This window comes from Dendrobates tinctorius, unplaced genomic scaffold (genome assembly GCF_039654945.1).
Source record: "Dendrobates tinctorius isolate UK_male_01 unplaced genomic scaffold, ASM3965494v1 ptg000029l, whole genome shotgun sequence".
Classification (NCBI taxonomy): domain Eukaryota; kingdom Metazoa; phylum Chordata; class Amphibia; order Anura; family Dendrobatidae; genus Dendrobates; species Dendrobates tinctorius.
The window spans coordinates 18991684-19017961 of record NW_027361697.1 but is presented as its reverse complement, the minus strand read 5'-3'; the positions used below and the strand labels follow the sequence as shown (position 1 = coordinate 19017961).

General features: G+C 44.4%; 1 protein-coding gene across 2 annotated transcripts in view; it reads right to left on the bottom strand.

The window, feature by feature from the left end:
- Positions 1 to 13579: 13579 nt before the first annotated feature.
- Positions 13580 to 26278, bottom strand: part of ARHGAP29 (Rho GTPase activating protein 29) — a 152531-nt gene continuing 139832 nt past the window's right edge. For both annotated transcript variants that reach the window (XM_073571413.1, XM_073571414.1), the window contains exon 24: positions 13580 to 17637. In XM_073571413.1, the coding sequence (XP_073427514.1) occupies positions 16754 to 17637 (884 nt within the window). In that variant the 3' untranslated portion in view covers positions 13580 to 16753. The remainder of the gene's footprint in view (positions 17638 to 26278) is intronic.

The following is a 26278-nucleotide window of genomic DNA, read 5'->3' as shown; positions in this document are numbered from 1 at the left end:
ATACTACAGAGGGTGGCTATGAGGTGCATTATACTACAGAGGGTGGCTGTTGGGGTGCATTATCCTACAGAGGGTGGCTATGGGAGTTCATTATCCTACAGAGGGTGGCTATGAGGGTTCATTATCCTACAGAGGGTGGCTATGGGAGTTCATTATCCTACAGATGGTGGCTATGGGGCTACATTACTCTACAGAGGGTGGCTATGGGGTGCATTATACTACAGAGGGTGGCGATGGGGGTGCATTACATTATAAAGGCTGCCTATGGGGGTGCATTACACTACAGAGGCTGCCTATGGAGGTGCATTACACTACAGAAGCTACCTATAGGGGTGCATTACACTACAGAGGCTGCCTATGTGGAGTTCATTATACTATAGAGTCTGCCTATGGGGAGTGTATTATATACAGTATAGAGTCTGCCTATGGGGAGGGCATTATACAATATAGAGTCTGCCTATGGGGAGGGCATTGTACAATATAGTCTGCCTATGGAGAGTGTATTATACTATATGGAGACCTATGGGGAGTGCATTATACTATATGGAGACCTATGGGGCATGCATTATACTATAGGGAGACCTATGGGCAGTACATTATACTATATGGAGACCTATGGAGAGTGCATTATACTATATGGAGACCTATGGGGAGTGCATTATACTATATGGAGACCTATGGGGCATGCATTATACTATATGGAGACCTATGGGGAGTGCATTATACTATATTGAGAACTATCTGGTGTATTATGCTACATGGAGGCTATCTAGGGGCCCATCATACAGTGTGGTGATTATAGTGACGGGGCCATCATACAGTGTGGGGATTATAGTGATGGGGCCATTATACAGTGTGGGAGCCATTAAATAATTTGGGGGATATTAAGGGGTCAGTATATATTCAGTGAGGGAGCATTATACTGTGTATAATAGAGCATCATACTGTGTATAGGGGAGTTGTACAGGGGGGAGACTCAGGACATTATTAAATGTAAAGTGAGAACTTATTGTTATAGGGGAAATTAGGTTACTGTGACTATTAAATGGGCACACAGATGGCATTATTACATTCTAGGGGACAAAATGTGAGCACTGTTTTCTAGGCACTTGCACCCGGCCTTAGTATTTTCTAGAGGGTTGCTTTAAATTTTAGAGGTCACACAGGGCCACACAGCAGGTGCATGAATAGGGACACATGTGGCAGCAGCAGCTCAGCATTGGGGTATCAGCAGGATGAAGAGTTTGTGCAGGATGGGAATAGTCCCGTTTTGGACAGTGCTAAAAATGTGAGAAGTGGAACGTGCCTTTGTTGTATTCTCTGTAGCCGAGTCCTGGCTGGAGGAGTCGTCATGTCGGTCTTGGCCAGATGGAAAAGACGTGAAAAGTGAACGATTCCTTCAGAAAGAACGTCAGCGGTAAGTCATTATCTGTAGCTGTGCTGTGATTTCTTATACAGTATGTTTTGTAGGACTGGTATCTACCACTGACCATATGGCGGTAATATCAATGTTGGTCTTTAATATAGCGATTATTTTCAGTAACAGCACGGTCATCTGCTGAGGTTCTCCTCCACTATTAGGGTGTGTGCACACGCTGCGGACTCTGCTGCGGTTCCGCAGCGGATTCGGCCGCCGCTGCGGGTCCGCAGCAGTTTTTGCTGCGGTGTACAGTACCATTATTCCCTATGGGAATAAAAAACCACCGTGCAGACGGTGCGGATTTTTCCGCGTGGTTTTGAAACCGCAGAAAGAATTGACATGTCAATTCTTTCTGCGGATTCCGCTGCGGTTTGCCATCTCCTCCATTGTGGAGATGAAAAACTGCAGAGCAAAACCGCAGAGCAATCCGCAGGTAAAACCGCAGGTCTTTTGACCTGCAGATTTACCTGCGGATTTTACAAAATCCGTGCGACCAAATCCGCACCCCATTCTGCAGCGTGTGCACGTACCCTTAGGGTGCGTCACCCAGTTATAATCAAGGTTACCTGGTTAGGGGCCCACCCAGAAGTTTCGCTCCCCCTGAACCAAAACCCTAGCTACGCCTCTGGTGAAAATACACAGGAAAAAAAACTCTGAAAGAAGTGGTAATCTGTGGTTTGCAAAAGGGCAGCAGTTTCCCAAATCAGTCAGGAGAAGAAAAAAAAAAAAAAAAACAATGTGTGCATGCGATTTCTGAAATCTCAGACTTTGCTGGTATTGTAAAACGCAGCTTTAAAGTTTGCATAAAAAAAGCAAAAAAAACACTGCAAAGAAGCAACGCATGAACCTAAGGCTACATTCCCACAATGAGTTTTTGATGTTGCAGATTTTCTGCAGCCATTAAGTAAAATAAGTTGTGTGCATTTTTTTCGAAAATACGCAGCGTAAAAAAACTCACCAAAAGCTGATCATGGGCACCGAGCCTCAGACTAAGTGACTAAAAGAGTGCCTAATGGGTAAAATATGTGGGGAAAAAAAGAGTAAATAAAACACCCACCAGAGAGATGCATAAAACTCCATAGACTGATGTCACATGAGGATCAATTTAATAATTGGTCACTTAAAGCGGAATTGTCACCAGGTGAACAATGGACGGATATTGCTGATGTCTGTAATGTGCATTGAGGGAATCTGTCTGTGATTTATGGATCGAGGGAATGAATGTTCTCTACCTATTCTACAATTTCTTATAGTATGAAAATATGGTGTTAGAGTGCAGCCGTACGGTGACTGTGTAGATGTGACCACACACCGACACTGGAGAGCATGGGAGATGCCTTATTGTACTCCGCACTTTCGTGCATTCACAGGACATATGTAGCCAGTTACATTGGTGGCCGTGATGTCCTGTGAACTCTTTGATCTTTCTAATTCGAGTGTTAAATACAGATCTTATGGCCACTTGAAAACAACTGAATGGTCCACACTTGATGAGCAATTAATTAAGTGAAAAGGACAATAGAGGACAGAGAGACAAAAACAGAGGCTACAGGTCACTTGCAAAGGGCATTTTCCCATGACCCAGTCACTCTCACTATAGTAGGGGCAGATTTTTTTTCTTCTGTCCGTAACTTGTGAAAAGTGGGAGGTGAGAGGTAAGTTTTTTGTCTGTGATCGTTATATCTCTATATATAAAAGTGAGTGTTTGTGTGTGTGTCACCAAGCAATCACGAAGCATCTTTCATTTTACCAGAGCTGTTCAAAAGAAGCTGAGCTGTGATTGGTTGCTATGAGTAACGGTTTTCTTGCAACCAATCACTAAGCATCTCTCATTACACCAGAGCTGGTTAAAATTAGCTGAGCTGTGATTGGTTGCTATGAGCAAGTTTTCCCACTTGACAACACCTCAGCAGACACTGACATGGTGGGAGAAATCTAGCATCCCTGGGAACCTAAGCTCCCAGCCATTGTCTGCCCCCCTGAAAGGAGCAGAGAGCACATGGCAGAAATGAATCCCGCCCTCCCTGCCCATATCCCCATCACACATCCTCCATCCCGTAGACACATCTTCCCTCTTAAAGGGATCTCTGGTATGGAAGTCAGAGCAAATCCATCCAGCGCTTTGGTTTTGACCCCAGGCCTCCCTTAAAGGGATCCCTGGTATGGAGGTTAGGACCGTTCCCCTCAGCTCTGTGGTTCTGGCCCCAGGGTCTCTTAAAGGGATCATTGGTATGGAAGTTAGGGCAAATCCACTCTGCACTTTGGCACTGACCCCAGGCCTTTCCTAAAGGGATCTCCGGTATGGAAGTCAGGCAAATCCATCCAGCACTTTGGTTCTGACCCCAGGCTCCCTTAAAGGGATCTCCTGTACAGAAGTTAGGGCAAATCCCTCAATGCTCTGATTCTGACCCCAGAGTTCTATTAAAGGGATCATTGTTATGCAATTCACGGCAAATCCACTCAGTGCTCTGGTTCTGGTTCTGATCCCAGTCTCTCTTAAAGGGATCCCCTGTATGGAAGTGAGGTCAAATCCACTCTGCGCTTTGATACTGACCCCAGGTCTCTCTTAAAGGGATCGCCGGTATGGAGGTTAGGGTAAATCCCTCAGCTCTCTGATTCTCACCCCAGGCTTCTATTAAAGGGACCATTGGTATGGAAGTCAGAACAAATCCACTCAGCACTCTGGTTCTGACGCCAGGCCTCTCTTAAAGGGATCCCCGATATGGAAGTTAGGACCGTTCCACTCAGCACTCTGGTTCTGACTCCAGGCTGACGGGATGATGTGGGATATTAGGGGTAGTAGTCCGGTGGCTCTGGCTGACGGGATGATGTGGGATATTAGGGGGAGTAGTCCGGTGGCTCTGGCTGACGGGTTGATGTGGGATATTAGGGGTAGTAGTCCGGTGGCTCTGGCTGACGGGATGATGTGGGATATTAGGGGTAGCAGTCCGGTGGCTCTGGCTGACGGAATGATGTGGGATATTAGTGGTACGGTAGTAGTCCAGTAGCTCTGGGTGACGGGATGATGTGGGATATTAGGGGGGAGTAGTCCGGTGGCTCTGCCAAGGGGTGATGTGGGATATTAGGGGGAGTAGTCCGGCGTCTGTGATGGGATGATGTGGGATATTAGGGGTAGTTGTCTGGTGGCTCTGGCTGACGGGATGATGTGGGATATTAGTGGTACGGTAGTAGTCCAGTAGCTCTGGGTGACGGGATGATGTGGGATATTAGGGGGGAGTAGTCCGGTGGCTCTGCCAAGGGGTGATGTGGGATATTAGGGGGAGTAGTCCGGCGTCTGTGATGGGATGATGTGGGATATTAGGGGTAGTTGTCTGGTGGCTCTGGCTGACGGGATGATGTGGGATATTAGTGGTACGGTAGTAGTCCAGTAGCTCTGGGTGACGGGATGATGTGGGATATTAGGGGGAGTAGTCCGGCGTCTGTGATGGGATGATGTGGGATATTAGGGGTAGTAGTCCGGTAGCTCTGGCTGACGGGATGATGTGGGATATTATAGTGAATGTGGCCATGCGGAGTGGGCGGGGCTCTACACTCAGAGATGATTATATATATATATATATATATATATATATAATCATTATAATTTGTTATAACTAACCGTAGTTAGTTACTATGCTCGGGCAGCGCCGGGCTCTTCAGCTAGTATATAAATAATTCAAAGGTGCTACTGGTTTATATGAAGGTGTCTCACGCCAACACGATTTTCACAACGACCGCTGGCCATTAGTGATGAGCGAACATGTTCGGATAAAGTGTGAGCATGCTCGGGTGCTGAGTGACTTCAGCGTACTTGAAAAATACGTTCCTGCGCCTGCATGTCTCACGGCTGTCCTAACAAACAGGCAATCCCTGCATGTGTTGTGGCTGTCAAAAAGCCATGAGACACGCAGGCACAGGGACTCGAACATATTTTTAGCACGCCAAGACACTCGGTTAGCCCCCCAAGCACATTCACTCTTCAATACTAGCTATGAATGGACACAGTGTTGCTTTCGGAAATTGAAACCCTGTGTAATAAAATTCAAAATTCGGTGACATTACAAAAAAAAACAAAGTGCAATTCCACAATTGTTTTTTCTTTTTATTACCATGTTCACTAAATGCTAAAATTGACCTTCTGTTGTGATTCTCCAGGTCATTACAAGTTCATAGACACCAAACATGTATAGGTTCTTTTTTTAAGTGATGAAAAAAAATCCAAAGTTTACAACAAAAAGAGGAGCAATTTTGGTGCCACGCGAGGGCTTTTTTTTGCGCGCCGAACTGATGTTTTTATTGATACCATTTTGGTAGATTCAATCTTTTGACTACCTGTTATTGCAATATTATTGCAATGCTGTGGCAACAAAAAAAATACAATTCTGGAGTTTTTTCTTTTCTCGTTACCCCGTTTTACAATCTGATTATTTAAATATATTGATAGTTCGAGCAATTCTGAATGCAGCCATACCAAATATGTATTTTTTTAATGTTTTTTTTTTTTTTTTTTAACTGGGGCAAAATGGGGGTGATTTGAACTTTTTTTATTTTTAAATTTTTTTTTTTACTTGCTTCAATAGTGTTCGTGGGAGACTAGAAGCTGTGATTATTCGATTGCCTGCGCTACACATAGCAGGGCTGCAGCCCTGCTATGTGTAGCTAAAATGATCGTCTGCTATGAGCACCGGTCACAGGGCTGCGCTCATAGCAGATCAGCAATGACAACGACAGGGGTCTCCTGCAAACACCGGGATATCGTGCCAATCCATTGGCACCCTACGGTCATGTGAGACTGGTGCTGCTGGGCAGGATTAATGACGTGCTCCCGACGCGATCATGTTAAATTCAGCTGTCAGATTGACAGCGCCAAGTAACATGTTAATAGCTGCGGGTGGATCGCAATTCCACCACCGTCTGTTAGGGGCACATGTCAGAGTGTCGCTGCACTCCATGTGCCAGAGCCCGCATGGAGTGCAGGGACACGAGCTTAGACATTTATATACGGTCATAGGTCATGAAGGGGTTAAATATCTAATTTACACAATAAAGCTTAACATTAGTGATGAGCGAGCACACTCGTGTCCTAATCGAGTAGTTTCTGCACGCTCGCTCATACTGCAGTCATCATGAGCTAATAAAATGCCATGCCTCAAGACAGCGGTCTATGAAACCACTTCTGTGTACAGAAATCATTGTGAAATCGGATTCTTGCATGTAACAAAAATCTTTACATGCGATCAAAATGCCTGGTAAAAAGAAGTGACCATCCACTTTTGAAATCCCGATTGAACAATTTCTTAAGAGCAAAGAAGCAATTTGGCACGATGCACCGCCTAATATATAAAATCTGCAAATATATCGGTCTTCACTCAAATCTGTGGATCATTTAGACTGCAACCATCATGGGTGGTACATTAATCCCTTCACGACATCTGCCGAATATGTACGGCAGCAGAGCTTCAGACAGCCTTGATTTTTACTATATCGAGCGATCCTGTGGCATTACTGTATATAGCAAAAAGTGATCAGATGATTGCAGCTTCAAGTCCCCTAAGGGGACAAACAAGAACAGTGAAAAATAAAAGTAAAAAAAAAAAGTCAAAGGAATATGCCCAAATAAAACATAAAAGGTCAAATCAACCTCCCTTTTCTACCATTAAAAATAATTATTTATTTATAAAGACATTTAAAAAAACATATGTAGTATCACTGCATTCAGATCTATCAAAATCTAGAAATAATTAACCTGATGATCGGTAATCACCGTAAAAGGGGGAAAAAAAAAAGAATGCCAAAATTACGTTTTGTTTTTGGTCACTGCAATTCCACAAAAAATATTGTAGCAAGCAATTAAAACACCACATCTATCCCAAAATGGTACTAATAAAAAGGTTGTCCCATCCTGCAAAATACACTGCTCAAAAAATAAAGGGACCACTTAAACAACAGAATATAACTCCAAGTAAATCAAACGTCTGTGAAATCAAACTGTCCACTTAAGGGGGTTTTATACATAGCGGTATCGCTAGCAAGATCGCTAAAGCATCACCGATTTGGTATCGCTAGCGATATCGCTATGTGTGATACTTACCTCCGACCGGCTCCCCCGCTGTCTGTTGCTGATCGTGCGAGATCGGCCGACTCCATTTCTCGTCGGGCACTTGCTGCTGGGCCTCCTGCTGGCGCCGATGAGCAACGCGTGGACGCGGACAGGACGTCAGGATCGCCGCGTCTGAAAGGTAACGACCGCTGTATCGCTGCTGCATCGCTGTGAGATCTGCCTGTGTGGCAGCTCACTAGCGACCATTTAGCAATGCACCAGCGATCCTGACCGGGTCATATTGTTGTCAGTATTGCTGGTGCATCGCTAAATGTAAAGGGGCCTTTAGAAAGCAACACTGATTGACAATCAACTTCACATGCTGTTGTGCAAATGGAATAGACAACAGATGGAAATTATTGGCAATTATCAAGACACACAATAAAGGAGTGGTTCTGCAGGTGGGGACCACAGACCACATCTCAGTGTTAATGCTTTCTGGCTGATGTTTTGGTCACTTTGAATGTTGGTTGTGCTTTCACACTCGTGGTAGCATGAGACGGACTCTACAACCCACACAAGTGGCTCAGGTAGTGCAGCTCATGCAGGATGGCACATCAATGCGAGCTGTGGCAAGGTTTTCTGTGTCTGTCAGCATCGTGTCCACAGGCGCTAGCAGGAGACAGGCCAGTACACCAGCAGACATGGAGGGGGCCATAGGAGGGCAACAACCCAGCAGCAGGACCGCGACCTCTACCTTTGTGCAAGGAGGAACAGGAGGAGCATTGCCAGAGCCCTGCCCTCCAGCAGGCCACGAATGTGCATGTATCGGCACAAACGGTTAGAAACCGACTCCATGAGGATGGTTTGAGTGCCTGACGTCCACAGATGGGGGTTGTGCTCACAGTCCAACACCGTGCAGGACGCTTGGCATTTGCCACAGAACACCAAGATTGGCACATTCACAACTGGCGCCCAGTGCTCTTTACAGATGAAAGCAGGGTCACACTGAGCACATGTGACAGAGTCTGGAGATGCCGTGGAGAGCGATCTGCTGCCTGCAACATCCTTCAGCATGACCGGTTTGGCAGTGGGTCAGTAATGGTGTGGGGTGGCATTTCTATGGAGGACCGCACAGCCCTCCGTGTGCTCGCCAGAGGAACCCTGACTGCCATTAGGTACTTAGATGAGATCCTCAGACCCCTTGTGAGACCACATGCTAGTGCAGTTGGCCCTGGGTTCCTCCTAATGCAGGACAATGCCAGACCTCATGTGGCTGGAGCGTGTCAGCAGTTCCTGCAAGATCAAGGCATTGAAGCTATGGCCTGGCCCGCTCATTCCCCAGACCTGAATTCGATTGAGCACATCTGGGACATCATGTCTCGTTCCATACACCAACGTCACGTTGCACCACAGACTGTCCAGGAGTTGGCGGATGCTTTAGTCCAGGTCTTGGAAAAGAGCCCTCAGGAGACCATCCGCCACCTCCTCAGGAGCATGCCCAGGCGTTGTACAGTAAGGAGGCCACACACAATACTGAGCATCTTTTCCTTGTCATGAGGTATTTCCACTGAAGTTGGATCAGTCTGTAATTTGATTTTCCACTTTGATTTTGAGTATCATTCCAAATCCAGACCTCCATGGGATATTCATTTTGATTTGCATTGATAATTGTTATGTCTTATTGTTCTGAACACATTACATTATGCAATGAATAAAAATTTGCAACTGGAATATTTCATTCAGAGATATCTAGGATGTGGTATTTTAGTGTTCCCTTTATTTTTTTTTTAGCAGTGTATATGCCATCACACAGCTCCATCAACTGAAAAATAAAAATGTACTCTGTGTGACAGCTGTGGTGAAGAGCAGTGCTATAGTATTAGTAGAACTAAAGCTCAGCACAAGTTCTGCTGTAACACATTCAGCATCAGTGTTTTGTCCTGGAGTGCACACAGCTATCACTATATTTACATACAGTGGATATTACATGTCTACACACGGCTGTTAAAATACCATCTTTTTGAAATGGAATTAAAGAAAAAAAAATAAAAAAATCACCCCAAGAAGAATCATTTCAGAACTTTTCCCACTTTTAATATCCCCCATAATCTGTATAAATCCATTGAGAAACAAACAATCATTTTGAAGGGGGAAGTAAAAATAACAAAACTAAAATAATGGTTGCATAAGTTTAAACACCCTCTTATAATTGGGGATGCGGTTGTGTTCAGAATTATCCAATCACATTTAAACTCGTGTCACACAGTAGTCAGTACACAGCCGCCATCATTAAGGGATTTTGATTAAATTCCAAATTCTTAGTTGCATTTTACAGGAAGGGTGTGTGCACACGTTGCGGATTCTGCTGCGGAATTTTCTGTGCGGATTTGTCAAAAACCGCAGGTAAGTCCGCAGGTCAAAAGACCTGCAGTTTATCTGCGGATTAACCTGCGGTTTGACACCTGTCATGGAGCAGGTGCCAAACCGCTGCGTAATCCGTTAAAGAAGTGACATACTGCGGATTTAAAACCGCAGCAAATCCGCGTGGAAAATTCCGCACCGTGGGCACTGCGTTTTTCATTTTGCATTGACTTAAATGGTACTGTACACCGCAGCAGAAACTGCTGCGGATCCGCAGGACCAAATCCGCTGCGCATCCGCAACAGAATCCGCAATGTGTGCACACACCCGAAAAGCCATGGTCCATAAACCGCTTACAACACAGTAAAGGGGTCTCGTTGCTAAAAGTGATCAATCAGGAGAAGAAAACAAAATTTCCAAGACATTAATTACCGTATACAGTCATGGCCAAAAGTTTAGAGAATGACACAAATATTAATTTTTACAAAGTCTACTGCTTCATTTTTTCTAATGGCAATTTGCATATACTCCAGAATGTTATAAAGAGTGATTAGCTTAACAGCAATTACTTGCAAAGTCAATATTTGCCTAGAAAATGAACTTTATCCCCCAAAACACATTTCAACATCATTGCAGCCCTGCCTTAAAAGGACCAGCTAACATTGTTTCAGTGATTGCTCCATTAACACAGGTGTGGGTGTTGATGAGGACAGGGCTGGAGATCAATCTGTCATGATTAAGTAAGAATGACACCACTGGACACTTTAAAAGGAGGCTGGTGCTTGGCATCATTGTTTCTCTTCTGTTAACCATGGTTATCTCTAAAGAAACATGTGCAGTCATCATTGCACTGCACAAAAATGGCCTAACAGGGAAGAGTATCGCAGCTAGAAAGATTGCACCTCAGTCAACAATCTATCGCATCATCAAGAACTTCAAGGAGAGAGGTTCCCTTGTTGCCAAAAAGGCTCCAGGGCGCCCAAGAAAGACCAGCAAGCGCCAGGACCGTCTCTTAAAAGTGTTTCAGCTGCGGGATCGGGCTACCAGCAGTGCAGAGCTTGCTCAGGAATGGCAGCAGGCAGGTGTGAGTGCATCTTCACGCACTGTGAGGCGGAGACTCTTGGAGCAAGGCCTGGTCTCAAGGAGGGCAGCAAAGAAGCCACTTCTCTCCAGAAAAAACATCATGGACAGACTGATATTCTGCAAGAGGTACAGGGAGTGGACTGCTGAGGACTGGGGTAAAGTCATTTTCTCTGATGAATCCCCTTTTCGATTGTTTGGGACATCTGGAAAACGGCTTATTCGGAGAAGACCAGGTGAGCACTACCACCAGTCTTGTCTCATGCCAACTGTCAAGCATCCTGAAACCATTCATGTGTTGGCTTGCTTCTCAGCCAAGGGGAATGGGCTCTCAGTCTTGCCTAAAAACACAATAAAGAATGGTACCAGAATGTCCTCCAAGAGCAACTTCTCCCATCCGTCCAAGAGCAGTTTGGCGATCAACAATGCCTTTTTCAACATGATGGAGCACCTTGCCATAAAGCAAAGGTGATAACTAAATGGCTCATGGAACAAAACAGAGATTTTGGGACCATGGCCTGGAAACTCCCCAGATCTTAATCCCATTGAGGACTTGTGGTCAATCATCAAGAGACGGGTGGACAAACAAAAACCTTCAAATTCAGACAAAATAAAAGCATTGATTTTGCAAGAATGGACTGCTCTCAGTAAGGATTTGATCCAGAAGTTGATTGAGAGCATGCCAGGGAGAATTGCTGAGGTCCTGAAGAAGAAGGGTCAACACTGCAAATATTGACTTGCTGCATTAACTCATTCTGTCAATATAACCTTTTGCTACTCATAATATGATTGCAATTATATTTCTGTATGTGATAAAAACATCTGACAAACACACATAAAAACCAGAGGGCAGCAGATCATGTGAAAATATAATATTTGTGTCATTCTCTAAACTTTTGGCCATGACTGTACAGTGGAACACTGAAGATGATCAAGAAGTGGCTTAAATTAGGCACAACAGTGACGGTACATAGAACTGAACATCCCTTAAAAATGGATAAAAAGTCAAGAAAATTGGTTAAGAACCCAACAGCAGCAGCAACATTAAAGGAGCTGCAGGAAATTCTGGCAAGTACTGGTTGTGTCCTGTGCATGACAACAATCTACCGTATTCTTCATATGTCTGACCTGGGGGGTAAAGTGGCAGGAAGGAAGCCTTTTCTTACAAAGAAAAACATTCAAGCCGGGCTAGGTTTTGCCAAAACCTACATCAAGTCTGCCAAAAGTATGTGGGAAAATGTGTTGTGGTCTGATGAGAGAAGTGTAAGTAGAGATAAATCGATCCACAGGACCTGGACTGCTGGGATGGGAGCTCTGCGGACCACCGCCTTCTACCTGCAGGAATCACCAGCACCTCTTTTGATCTATAAACCCTGCGTAACATCATCGTTGCCGCAGGATGCACACATAATGTTTCGCTTGGTCTCCTCACCAGAAGAGGCACCGGGAATGCCAGCAGGTAGGAGAAGGTTCCCATTCTTTAGCCACGGACTATTGATGCAGCTGCTGGACCATCGTCCTGCAAACAGATTCACTCATCTGTAAACTAAGCGTGGTCCTAAGAACTGGAAACTAAAAAAAAAAGTATATTATATAATTAGACATGTCTTGTGTACATCCATCTTCTGCCTGGCCCAATGCTGGAAGGCCCAACAAGGCCTTGTAAATGATGGCTGCCCATTTTCTTTCTTAGGCACAGGGTTAATTGATATGGACGCCTTTGGAAACCATTTTTTTTTAATTTACCAAGTTTCATGCATTTTGGGGCAGAAATTATTTTTGCAATTGGGATTATTAAAACTATTAGGGCCTGTTTACATGCCGATCGGTAAATCTTTACCTGTCGGCGGTCATTTAACAGCCTGTTTACACAGGCAAGTTACAGGAAACGATGAGCACTGAGCGATCTGTAATCGATCCCTCAGTGCAAATAGGCTGCCATCATTCTTGGCGGTGCAAGTTCTGTTTACCCAGGAAGATGCACTGCCAAGAAAGATTAACTATTGTGCCATCATCAGCCTATTTACACTGAAAGTTCTTGAAAATGCTCATTCATGATTATCTTTCAGAGTAAAAGCAGCTTTTCAAAGACCGCCTTTTACTGGCGCTTTTTTTCTCCAAACCAGCTGCAGAATGAGTTAACCGAGAATCCATCAGTGAGCTTGTTCTGATGGGGAGAATTGGTAACAGTTTTATCTAGTCTTGAACTCCTCTGTGCCGATTGACCACAGACCACATACAAGTTGAGATTAACTTTGATGTGGTTATAAATCAGCTAAAAGGGTATCTAAAAATAAATATCTAAATAAAAACAAAAAAAAATGACAAATAAATAGATAATAGAGTTACAACGTACGACTTGTCACAACAAGCTAACTGATGGATTCTCAGTTGACTCATTCTGCAGCTAGCAATGAAGAGTTGAAGCCTGTAAAACTGCAAAATTTTTAATGAAACCCAATAACAAAATATATTTTCAGCCCAAAATACCGTATATATACTTAAGTAAAAAAAAAATAAAGTCTATGAAGCGGTTCATATCCTGTCTGGAATTGTAATTCGCCAATTTCGGTAATAACAAAATAATAATAATCCACTCATCGGGTTCATTTTATAATATAGTTGCTTCAATTTTATTTTATTTTATTTTTTTTTAAAAAAAGCTCTGAATACTATTGTGTAATAAAATATTTTATATTTAATATGAAAAACCTTTGTAAATATACATTTGTGCACAGAACGTTTTTCATGTTAGATTCAGAGTATGGCTGATACGTGAAAAATCTTACAGCACAAGCATTAAAGTTGGCCACGAGTGGATAATCTACATTTTTAATAAGTTAAAAGAGAAACCAAGATTATATAAACCATGAACTCTGAAAAGGTTAAAAGTTAAAATATTTGGATGTAACAGTTTAATGTATATGACAAAAATATATATATATATATATTCAATTCAAAATAAAGAACAAACAAACACTGGATGCACGAACAATGGACATTTTTTGGTAGTCGTTTGGTTGTGTAACGTTAATGCGTTTACGACGTCGGACTTTATTCTGATCTCGCAGAACTTGTGAACTCCCAGCCATATAAATAAAGAGTCATTTTACAATACTGTGTGAATGGCAACAGGAGCAAAAAATAAAGCTGATGATCTACAACAACCATTACAAATACCTCTAGGAGGTATCCAAGTAAAAAGAAACGCCCGGCCAAATACTTGCAGTAAAGGCAATACATTTTTGGATTGATCCACCAAATCATTAGATGGCGTCCAGTGAGTTGATAGACTCAGCTTTATAACCTTTTTTCAATATATTTAGGGTAAACCAGTATGTGCAGCAAGGAATACAATAAAAAAAGAAAAGAACATATTACATTACCGTGCCCGATAGTTGCTTTCAGGTGCTAAAAAAAAAAAGCACGATATCGAGCAGGAGGAACTGAGCAGAACGGAAATATAAATACCGTAAGTGGGAAAAGATTCTATAGAACAAGGATCGTGGTCATTTAAATCTGTGCTCATTCTAAGCTTAGAAGTCCAGTGGGCGGGCCCCAATTAGTGTGGATAGAGATTATTTTTTCCCCCCCAATCACTGACTAGTATGTCCCATTGGACTCCGAAGCCAAAAAATGAGCAGGAAAATAAATGAATCCTTCCCTTCAACATATCAAGCATCTTTACAACCTGATGCTGGCAGATAAGACATCATTGTTCTACATAATTCTCTTTACCCCCCAAAAAAATAAAAATAAAAAAAAAGGAGTCTATCACCACTAAAGATAAGTCAAACTGAGCACATACTGATATGGGGAATCAACCCCTATATAATGCCTAACTTTACTGTATAAATTTGTCCATATATAAAGCCTACCTTTACTGTATAAATCTGTCCATATAGAAAGCCTACCTTTACTGTTATAAAACTGTCCCTATAGAAAGCCTATTTTTACTGTATAAATCTGTCCAAATATAAAGCCTAACTTTACTGTATAAATTTGTCCATATATAAAGCCTACCTTTACTGTATAAACCTGTCCCTATACAAAGCCTACCTTTACTGTATAAATCTGTCCCTCCCTTGTTCAAAAAACGTTCTTTATTCCTATATGCCGATTAGGGCACTCGGCGTTGCTGAGGAGCTTCAGTCCACCATTCAGCCACCTGAATTTAGATACCCCTCCATAAGTCTCTGGTGATGGGACAGTGCTGGTGTGCTCAAAGCTAGCACTGTCTTATGGGAAAGTTCATGTCTGCCTCTCTGGAGATAGACAGTGCTGGCTTATCTAGGAGAAAGCTGGTACCGACACTCACTCACTGTTGAGACATGTCAAATCAGAGCGCGGGAGCACACGTCTTCTCTCTGCTGCATCCGCCCCATTACAATGTGTAGTGTGTGGCCACAGCAGGGAAAAGCGGTGTGCGTGCTTCAAACTAGGATCTTCAACAGTGAGTGAGCCTGTGCAGGCACCAACTGTCTCCAAGAGCCAGCGCTGCCTATGGGCAAGCCAGCACTGTCAATCAACAGAGAGGGATATGGGATATCCAAGTTCAGGGCGGTGCAACAGTTTGCTGAAGCTGCTCGGCTACGCTAAGGGTGCACAGATCACCTTAGTTAGCATAAAGAAATAAAGAGCATATTTGCACAACTGAGGGACAGATGTATACCTTAAAATGTATGGTTTGTATAGAGGCTGAATTCCCTATATGAGCTCGGTATAAATAGTTTTTTTTGTGAGGGGGGGGTTAGATTTCCTTTAAGGACCCAAGTCACTTGGCCGTATAACACAGTCGACGATGGCATCACAGTGCACAGATTGGTCGGCGGCTCTCAAGACCCGAATGCGATCGCTGCATAGAAATACATGTTGGCACCCTACGGTCAGGAGAGCCGCCGGCCAGTCCGAGCATTGCGATGAGATAATCATCTGCGTTATATGGCTGTTTGACTGCGCCATTAGGGAAATTGAACACAGACAGTCATTTTTTAAGAGACTTATATTACTGGGAAAATAAGAATAATATTAATGGACGCACACTGTAACTGGTAGGAGAAGCCGGTCAAACAGAGACTGAAGAAAGTGAGGATTTACCAAACTAATCAAACAAGGAATAAATACATAGAAAAAGATGCTGCATGTAATGTGTCTATGGGGGGTGTAAAATCTTCAGCATCTAATGTATCGCCGACGGACTAATTGCAGAATTCTTTACAAATTGCCGAATTCCAGCAGCAAAATCTCTAACTCTTAGTAAGCCGACATCTTTTCTTTTCCCTCACTTGTATTAAAAAAAAACAAACACATTTTAAGTGCATCTTCTCTGTAAATATGACATTAAAGTGACAACACAGAAACCATCAATGGATGAAACAGGAGTAAAAAAAATTAAAACAAAAAAACAAACAAAAAAAAAACGAATAAAACATACAGGTACGATTAATAGATGCATCCTCCGGGCTCTGTATAAATCTATACAGGAGTACATTTTAATTGCACAGATTACATGCTTTCCTTCAGCAAATGTTGCTGCGGTCATAAGAAATGCAATATTTTTCAGCTACTAAACAAATTTACATGAAAACAGTTTGATCCATAGACGAATACTGTTTCTTGGTATAAATAAGCATCGACTTTAACATATTCCACTAAGTGCACCTTATAAAAACAATTCCGTTTTTATTTTTCCCGGAATGCGTATAAAAAGACAGTTCTGTATAGAAAAGCACTTGTGTTTGTTTTGTTTTTTTCTTCCAGTTAAACAGTTCTTATAAAAAATAATTTTGAAAAATAGCACATCGGTCACCTCCGGATGAGAGGGAGGTGACGTCTCGATAGTCCTAACGCTACACAAAGTGTGCCTCCCTGTGTTCCAGTTCCTGTACGCGTTTTGGCCTTAGTCTTGGAAATGCTGACTTCACATCTGCCTGAGCACTATCATCAGGAGTGGCTTTTTCAGAGTTTTTGATTTGTCCCTGAAGGTCAGTGGCCACATCAGAGTCTCCAATAAGATTCACATTATTGTTATTCATCTGACATTGAGCCTTCACCAGACTTGGAGATGAAGAATCGCTTGGAGATGTCTCTTCGCTTGGCTTGGTTTTATAAGAAGGTGGCTTGTAAAAAGTTCCAGGTGGTGGCTGTAAAGTCCTTGGAGCTCTGTATGTGGATAGCAGACCGGTTTCTGTCGAGTTACTATCAATGGTGATGGGCTTGAGTCGAGTAGCAGATGGCATTTTTGGCAGTGTGGCACTTATACAGGTAGTGCTCGAGGGCAAACTGGTTGGTCCACCATCGTGTGCTCTTATCTCCGGTGGCACATTGGTCATAATCATCGCAGTCCTTGGCGTTATATCATACTGTTTATACTGCTTATCCCAGGTTTTACGATAACTCTGGGTGTCGTAACATGAAAGTCTGTGGCAAGAATTGATCGTAGGTAAAGGCTTGTGCTCGGAGACCTCTTCGATGATGGGACTTTGGCCAAGTTTATCGGAGGTGGTGACACCCACATTCCGGGAATTCTCGTTCAGCACAGAAGGAGGAAGCAGTCGATCCACGGGCAAACTTACAGGACGAACGACTGGCTTTGTCCGAGGGGCTCTCATTGGAACTTTGGGGATTTGCCTGTAAGACTTGACAGGAACAGACACATTTGTCTTTGAAAGGTCTTCTGAGCTGCGCCTTCCAACAGCAACATCACCGTCTGAAATGGCATCCATAGAGCAATCTAGGAGAAGACATTAAGTATTAAGGACGGCGTTTGTAAACCATACACTTAAGGCTTATTTGAAACTTATCAAACCTGTGAACTAACCACAAATACAGAAGCAAAAATTATAGATAATTGGGCAGCGAGATTCAAAGATAGCACATAGCGACCTTCAGCTTTCCGAAGTGTTTCTGAACTTCTCAGAACAAAATGAACCATGAACCCAAATGATACTAAACTCCCAAGAAAAACATTTGTTTTCAAGTTCTTCAACTAACAACCTAAAAAAATAATTTTAGTGGCGGTCCATCTTATAAAACTACCATAGCCCTTCTACCAACATACGAAAAGATAATTGTATAATCTTTTAGTAATGTGTTTCCCCCTGTATGGGAATGTACTAGAGATATTGGTAGAAAATAGCAGAAAATAATATAAGGCTTCTGTACGTACAGGGCTGTGGAGTCAGAGTTGGAATTGGTGTCATGGAAATTGAGGAGTTTGAGTCAGAGGCATGGAAATTGAGGAGTCGGAGGTTTGGCTTACCGACTCCACAGCCCTGTGATGGGCAGTCCCGTCATCAGAGCCCTAAAGGTGGGACTTGCTGAACAGTCGAGCTGGTAACCGATTATTACAGGTAGGTCGCTGGCACTACGCAGTAAAGCAGTGGTGCCCATTTGCGTTATTGGGTGACCATGTGCTTCATCATGGCCGCACCAAGGCTTCAAGAACATTTTTCCCTTTTCAAACGCTCTGTGTGGGGAATGAGACATACATTACCGTTTGTCCTCACAACATCCTTCCTCTTAGACTACTAGCCCACGACCCGGAGTTTCTGCAGGTTGGACGCTTCGTACTTGTACAGCGTTCAACCCGGAGCAGCCAGATGGTACAGGATAATGGATGGGATTTCTAGAAATCCCATGCCCACTATGCGTCCACAGACATCCGCGGCTCACCCATGGAGACGGACATGCGGTGAAAATTAAATTAAAAAAAAAAAACGGTTTAATTCCTCTCTGTAGCCTATATTACACTAAAAGTCAAGCTCAATATGAGAAATTTGGCAATAGGCCAGTACTTATTTTTTTCCCAAAGTAAAAAATACAAAAATAAGAACCGTTGTAATATAGATTACATATATTATAATATATATATACAGTTGTGGCCAAAAGTATTGACACCCCTGCAATTCTGTCAGATAATACTCAGTTTCTTCCTGAAAATGATTGCAAACACAAATTCTTTGGTATTATTATCTTCATTTAATTTGTCTTAAATGGAAAAACACAAAAGAGAATGAAGCAAAAAGCAAAACATTGATCATTTCACACAAAACTCCAAAAATGGGCCAGACAATAGTATTGGCACCCTCAGCCTAATACTTGGTTGCACAACCTTTAGCCAAAATAACTGCGACCAACCACTTCCGGTAACCATCAATGAGTTTCTTACAAAGCTCTGCTGGAATTTTAGACCATTCTTCTTTGGCAAACTGCTCCAAGTCCCTGATATTTGAAGCGTGCCTTCTCCAAACTGCCATTTTTAGATCTCTCCACAGGTGTTCTATGGGATTCAGGTCTGGACTCATTGCTGGCCACCTTAGAAGTCTCCAGTGCTTTCTCTCAAACTATTTTCTAGTGCTTTTTGAAGTGTGTTTTGGGTCATTGTCCTGCTGGAACACCCATGACCTCTGCAAAATTTGTTGGTAGTCTTCAGACTTCATAATGCCATGCACACGGTCAAGCAGTCCAGTGCCAGAGGCAGCAAAGCAACTCCAAAACATCAGGGAACCTCCGCCATGTTTGACTGTAGGGACCGTGTTCTTTTCTTTGAATGCCTCTTTTTTTCTCCTGTAAACTCTATGTTGATTCCTTTGCCCAAAAAGCTCTACTTTTGTCTCATCTGAGCAGAGAACATTCTTCCAAAACGTTTTAGGCTTTTTCAGGTAAGTTTTGGCAAACTCCAGCCTGGCTTTTTTATGTCTCGGGGTAAGAAGTGGGGTCTTCCTGGGTCTCCTACTGTACCATACAGTCCCCTTTCATTCATACGCCGACGGATAGTACGGGTTGACACTGTTGTACCCTCGGACTGCAGGGCAGCTTGAACTTGTTTGGATGTTAGTCGAGGTTCTTTATCCAACATCCGCACAATCTTGCGTTGAAATCTCTTGTCAGTTTTTCTTTTCCGTCCACATCTAGGGAGGTTAGCCACAGTGTCGTGGGCTTTAAACTTCTTGATGACACTGCGCACGGTAGACACAGGAACATTCAGGTCTTTGGAGATGGACTTGTAGCCTTGAGATTGCTCATACTTCCTCACAATTTGGTTTCTCAAGTCCTCAGACAGTTCTTTGGTCTTCTTTCCTTTCTCCATGCTCAATGTGGTACACACAAGGACACAGGACAGAGGTTGAGTCAACTTTAATCCATGTCAACTGGCTGCAAGTGTGATTTAGTTATTGCCAACACCTGTTAGGTGCCACAGGTAAGTTACAGGTGCTGTTAATTACACAAATTAGAGAAGCATCACATGATTTTTAGAACAGTGCCAATACTTTTGTCCACCCTCTTTTTTATGTTTGGTGTGGAATTATATCCAATTTGGCTTTAGGACAATTCTTTTTGTGTTTTTCATTTAAGACAAATTAAATGAAGATAATAAATACCAAAGAATTTGTGTTTGCAATCATTTTCAGGAAGAAACTGAGTATTATCTGACAGAATTGCAGGGGTGTCAATACTTCTGGCCACAACTGTATTATATATATCATATATTATAATATCTAAAGGGCTGTCACATTGTGGAAGGATCAACTTTATTCTCATTTGCACAAGGAAAAACCGGCTACCGGTAAGTAACCATGGTGGTTTTCCCTTCACCCATGACAGCACCACATGAGAGATTCTGGAGACTTCGAACACCTTAGGGAGGGACCACCGCTTGCAGCACCCTTCTACCAAAGGTCAAGTCAGCCGAGGAGGATAGATTTAGTCTATAGTGTCTAAAGAAAGTTGAGGGTGAGGCCCAGGTAGCGGCCTTACAAATTTGCTCTATTGATACCTCTGCTTTCTCAGCCCAGGAGGTCGCCACGGCTCTGGTGGAATGAGCCTTGATGCCGTCAGGAACCGGGACGCCACTAGCTGAATAGGCTACACTAATGGCCTCCCTAATCCATCGGGCAATAGTCCCCTTTGACACTCCATAACCTTTCCTGGCAACCTGGAAGGCTACAAATAGGGACTGGGACCTCCTCCACTGGCTGGTTATAGACATATACTCTACTAGGGTTCTTTTAACGTCTAGGCTATGAAATTTCTCCTCCCCTGGGTTTTTCGGATTCTCGCAAAAGGAAGGGAGGACAATTTCTTGGTTTCGGTGAAAGTTAGTTACTACTTTCGGCAAGTAAGCAGTGTCTGTTCTCATAACCACCCTATCCTGGTATATCTGGGTATATGGTGGGTTGACTGAAAGGGCCTGCAAGTCACTAACTCTACGTGCCGACGTTAGAGCTACCAAAATGATGGTTTTTAGGGTGAGATTTTTAGTTGAAATCTGCTGTATGGGTTCAAACGGCTCCTTCGTAAGGGATTCCAGTACCAGATTTAGATCCCATGGAGCTATTTTCGGTAAGGAAACTGGCCTAGATCTGTGGCAAGATTTTATGAACCTGGCTACCCATCTGTTTGCCGCTATATTGCAATTGTATAATGCACCCAGCGCTGAAACCTGTACCTTGAGGGTATTAACCGCCAGGCCTATCTGTAGGCCTGCCTGCAAGAACTCCAAGATGGACTCGATTGGGGGTTCTTGACCTAACGGTTTTCCCAGGAATTGTAGGAATTTCTTCCACGTCCTGCCATATATGTTGGTTGTTATTGGTTTTCTACTTTTCATTAGAGTAGTCACCAACCCCGGGGAAAACCCTTTATCTCTCAAAAGTGCCCTCTCAAATTCCACGCCGTCAGATGGAGCCCCTTGACTTGTTTGTGGAATATCGGCCCCTGAGCTAATAAATCTGGAATTTCTGGCAGTACCCACGGGTCCGAGAGAGACATCATTTGTAGTAGTGAAAACCACGGTCTTTTTGGCCAGAACGGGGCTATGAGGATTACTCTGGCTTGCTCGTCTCTTATCTTTTTTACCACTGCCGGGATTAATGCTACTGGGGGAAAGGCATAGCTCAGTTTGAACAGACACGGGATTTGTAGAGCGTCTACTGCCCACGGGTCTTCCCCTGGGTTTAATGAGCAGAACCTCCTCACTTGCCGGTTGTTTTTGGTGGCAAAGAGGTCGATCACTGGCTGCCCCCATAACTGTACTATCCTCTGGAATATTACACGATTTAAGGCCCACTCTCCCTGTTTTAATTTGTTGCGGCTTAGAAAGTCGGCTTGAACATTTTCTGTCCCTTTGATGTGTAGGGCTGTTAGGGAGGTTAGATGTTGTTCTGCTTTGAGGAAGATTCTTTTGGCTTCGTCCATTAGGGAGTTTGACCTTGTCCCTCCCTGGTGGTTGACATATGCCACTGCCACCCTGTTTTCTGACATAATTCGGACGTTTTGACCCTGTAACATGGGAATGAATGCCTCTAGGGCTCTGTTTATCGCTCTTAACTCTCTTAAGTTGGAGGAAGCCTTCTGCTCTATGTGACCCCAGGACCCTTGGGCCATATGTTCTCAGGTGTGCCCCCCATCCCGAGGAGCTTGCGTCCGTCAATATTACATCGGACACGGGCCTGTGCCACAAAGTTCCCCCTGCTAAATTTGTGCCGTCTAGCCACCAAGTGAGAGAGTTTTTCCCCCTTTCGGAAAGTTCCAGCTTCCCTTCTAAACGCCCTTTCAATCGTCTCTGGGCTGACAAGATTTCCGCCTGCAGTTGTCGGGTATGAAACTGTGCCCAGTTGACCGCCGGGATACAGGCTGTTAGCGTGCCCAACAGGGACATTGCCCTTCTTAGGGTCATGTGAGGATGCTGTATTGCCGTAAGGGTCATTTCTCTCACCTTCTCTAGTTTTTTCTCTGGCAAGATACAAACTTGACGGTCGGAGTCCAAGACGAAACCTAGAAATGTTTGTTTCCTTAGGGGTTGAAGTTTTGATTTTTTTAAGTTTACCATCCAACCCAGTTCTTGCAGGGTCTCTGTTATTTTCTCTACCTGATGTGCGCAGTGATGTTCTGAATTGCCAATGACCAAAAAATCGTCCAAGTAAGGCACCATAATCACACTGTGGATTCGAAGGAAAGCTGTCATTTCCGCTATTACTTTTGTAAAAATCCTTGGCGCTATGGAGATGCCAAACGGAAGAGCTGTAAATTGAAAATGCCTGAGGTCGCCCTGCATGTATAGGGCTACCCTCAGGTATTTCTGGTATTCTTGGTGCATCAGGATATGGTAATAGGCATCCTTCAAATCTATTACGGCCATGAAGCAGTTGTGGTGTAACAGCTTTATGGCCGAAGTCACTGATTCCATTTTGAATGTTTGGTTCATAATCCATTGATTGAGGCGCCTGAGATTTATTATCGTTCTGAAGGAAAGGTCGGGTTTTTTTATTAGGAAGAGGGGAGAATAGAACCCCCTTCTCTCTTGATCTTTTGGGACCTCTATCAGAACTTGTTTCTCCAACAGTCCTAAGATTTCTGTTTCTATGGCTGATTGCTCTCCTGGTTCCTTTCTGACGGGGGTCACCACAAATGAAGCTCTTGGATGCTGGAAGAAGGGGATTTTTAGGCCTTTCTTTATAATGTTCAGAATCCAATTGTTGGCCGATATTTTCTCCCATTCTTGGGAAAAGAGCCTCAATCTTCCACCCACAGGAGGGCTGGTGTCATTGCGGGGATTTTTTGGCGGTTGAGGTAGTTCCCCCAAACATGAACCCTGGTTCTTTTTTCCTCTTGTCGTCCCACCTTTTCCGCTCTCCCGGGGGACGGCCTCGATTGAACCTTGCCCTCCGAAAGGGCGGTCTCCTCTGATCACCCATGAATCTGGGGAAGCCCTTCTTTTTATCACCGGCTTTTTCCAGGATGTCATCCAGGTTTTTTCCAAACAGGAACTGCCCATCACATGGTAACGAGCATAATTTCGCCTTAGATTGAATGTCCCCAGGGCAGCCTTTGAGCCATAACGCCCGTCTTGCGGCGTTCGATAGCCCCGCTGCTCTTGCCGTTAACCTCATCGAGTCGGCGGAGGTGTCAGCCAAGAAGGCGGCAGCTCCGTGTAGCAGGTACATTTCTCCTAATATTTTCTCTCTTGGTACTTTGGAGACTAATTTTTCTTCAAGTTGTTGCAACCAGACCATTAATGACCGGGCTGTGCAGGTGCCGGCTATTGCTGGTTTCAGACCCCCTGCCGCTGCCTCCCAAGTGTGCCTTAGGTATGAGTCCGCTTTTTTATCCAAGGGATCTCTCAAAACCCCTGAATCCTCCAGGGGCAGGGCCGACTTCTTGGAAGACCTAGACACTGCTGCGCCAATCTTTGGGACCTTGTCCCAGACGTCCGTGTCTTTAGCCTCGAAGGGGTATCTTCGCTTTGAAGAGGAGGGAAGGCTACCTGACTTCTCCGGTTTCTTCCACTCTCTCTCGATTAGGGCCTGAACCTTGTCATTGACCGGAAAGGTACGCTTTTTCCTTTCTTGCAGGCCGCCAAACATTACATCCTCCAGTGATCTCTCTACCTTCTCCTCCTGCAGGCCCATAGTGGACCTAATGGCTTTAAGGAGAGCGTCCGTATCTTCTACGGGAAAGCAAGGTCTGCCCCCCGTATCACTGTCTGAGGATGAAGATGACCCGTGCTCAACTTGATACTCCGAAGAGGAGGAGCCTGACGAGGAACTCGGGGAGGCTTTCCTACTCTTACTCTTTTTTAATAATTTTTTAAGTGAGCCCTGTACCTCAGATTTTATTATCGATCTGAGGTTTGTTGCCAGGCTCGGCACCTCTTCAGCCATAGTCCGCTGGATACAGCTGACACATAAGTCCTTTGGGTAGTCTTTCGCTAAAGGGCTGTGGCATATGGCACATTCTCTATTTTTTTTTTTGCTTATGGCTTTTTTGCCTCCCTAATAAAAAAAAAAAAAAGACATAGGAAGGCCTATTATAATATTGTTTAACTTTCACGGAGATCACTCACCACCCAGGAAAGACTGATACCGGGCTCTGGGGCTGCGAAGGAGCGTGCGCTCTGCGCTCTTTTGACCTCGAGGAATCCCTCGATCGGTGACATGGACGGCTGCTGCTTTTGCCGCTCGAGCGGCTCTTGCGACCAGAAGCTTGCGATGGGGGCAGGGACGGTGAGCGATCCTCCTGAGACGCCATTGTCACCCCTGCAGCCGCTTCTGCTCCTTCTTTTATCGGTGAGTGAGCCCCTCATTACCCCTCCCCCCCGCGACCGCCAGCCGCTTCTCCTGGCCGGCGTCGCGCCCGGCGCCATGACCGTCACGTCCTGATGACGTCAGCGGTCGCGCTCCCAGAATCCTCTGCGCCGCTGACGTCAGACGCCGGTCTCCGCCCCCGGCTTCCCCTGCATGCAGGCGAAGGACGGGCGCGCGCGCAGGGGGAGGGCGGCACGGGGAGGACCTCCGAAGGGAGGACATCGGGACGTGCCCGCACGAACCCGGGGCCCGAATCAGGCAAAACCCCGGGGACTGCGCTACCAGCTGCCGACGGCCGGCGTCGCAGGTAAGCTAGCCCTGCAATTTTTACCCGCCGGGACGGCCCTGGGTCTTTTCATCCTGACAGGCACCGCCGCTGTCAGAGGGATTCCTTTCCAGGACAGGAACCCAACTGAAGCGGGGGAGAGGTGCCGCCCCTTATGTTTCAGTAGGTTCCTGTCCTGGCGGGGCGGATCCCTCTCTCATGTGGTGCTGTCATGGGTGAAGGGAAAAAAGGTCTTATTGATAATGTCCAACTAATCACTAGGATCCTTATCGCGGTTGTACAGGCAAGTCAAATCGCTGGGCTCGGGGATCCCTAGTCTAGTGATCGGTGAGGGTCCCAGTGATCAAACAGTCATACATCTGCATACATCTATCACATACATTTGGTGACACACACACACACACACACATCAAATATAGGTTCAAATTGGAGGGAGGATGAAAAGCCTTAAATTAAATCTGCCACAAGATTTTTGTTATCCCACCTGAAAGCAGCATAATGTTGGCGCAGAGACCCAGATTCTAGCGATGTGTCTCTTACTGGGCTGCTTAGTATGTGTTTATAAAATCGCCGATTTATCTGCTGCAGATCTAGCAGATCTCTGAATGCCGAGCTGAGTATAATCCCGCCCACACTACTGATTGGCAGCTTCCTGTGTACACTGTGCATAGGCAGAAAGCTGTCAAGCAGTGATGGGGCGGGGTTACACAAAGCGCATGAATATGGAGTTCACCCAGGTACAAGGTTAACTAGTCATCCAGTGATAATCCCCTGATAAAACGGTGATTTTATCAAAACTACAGCAAGCAGCCCAATAAGTGATAAATGGCTGAAATCAGTGTCTCTGCCCCTACACTATGTTGCTCTCAGATTAGGTAGCAAAATCATAGTGACAGATTCCCTTTAAATACATTGTGTACAGATCTGCTGATATTACAATGCCACGCATGGACGCTTATAACGAAAGCTCAGGGTAGATTTTAGATTGAGCCCAAACTCAG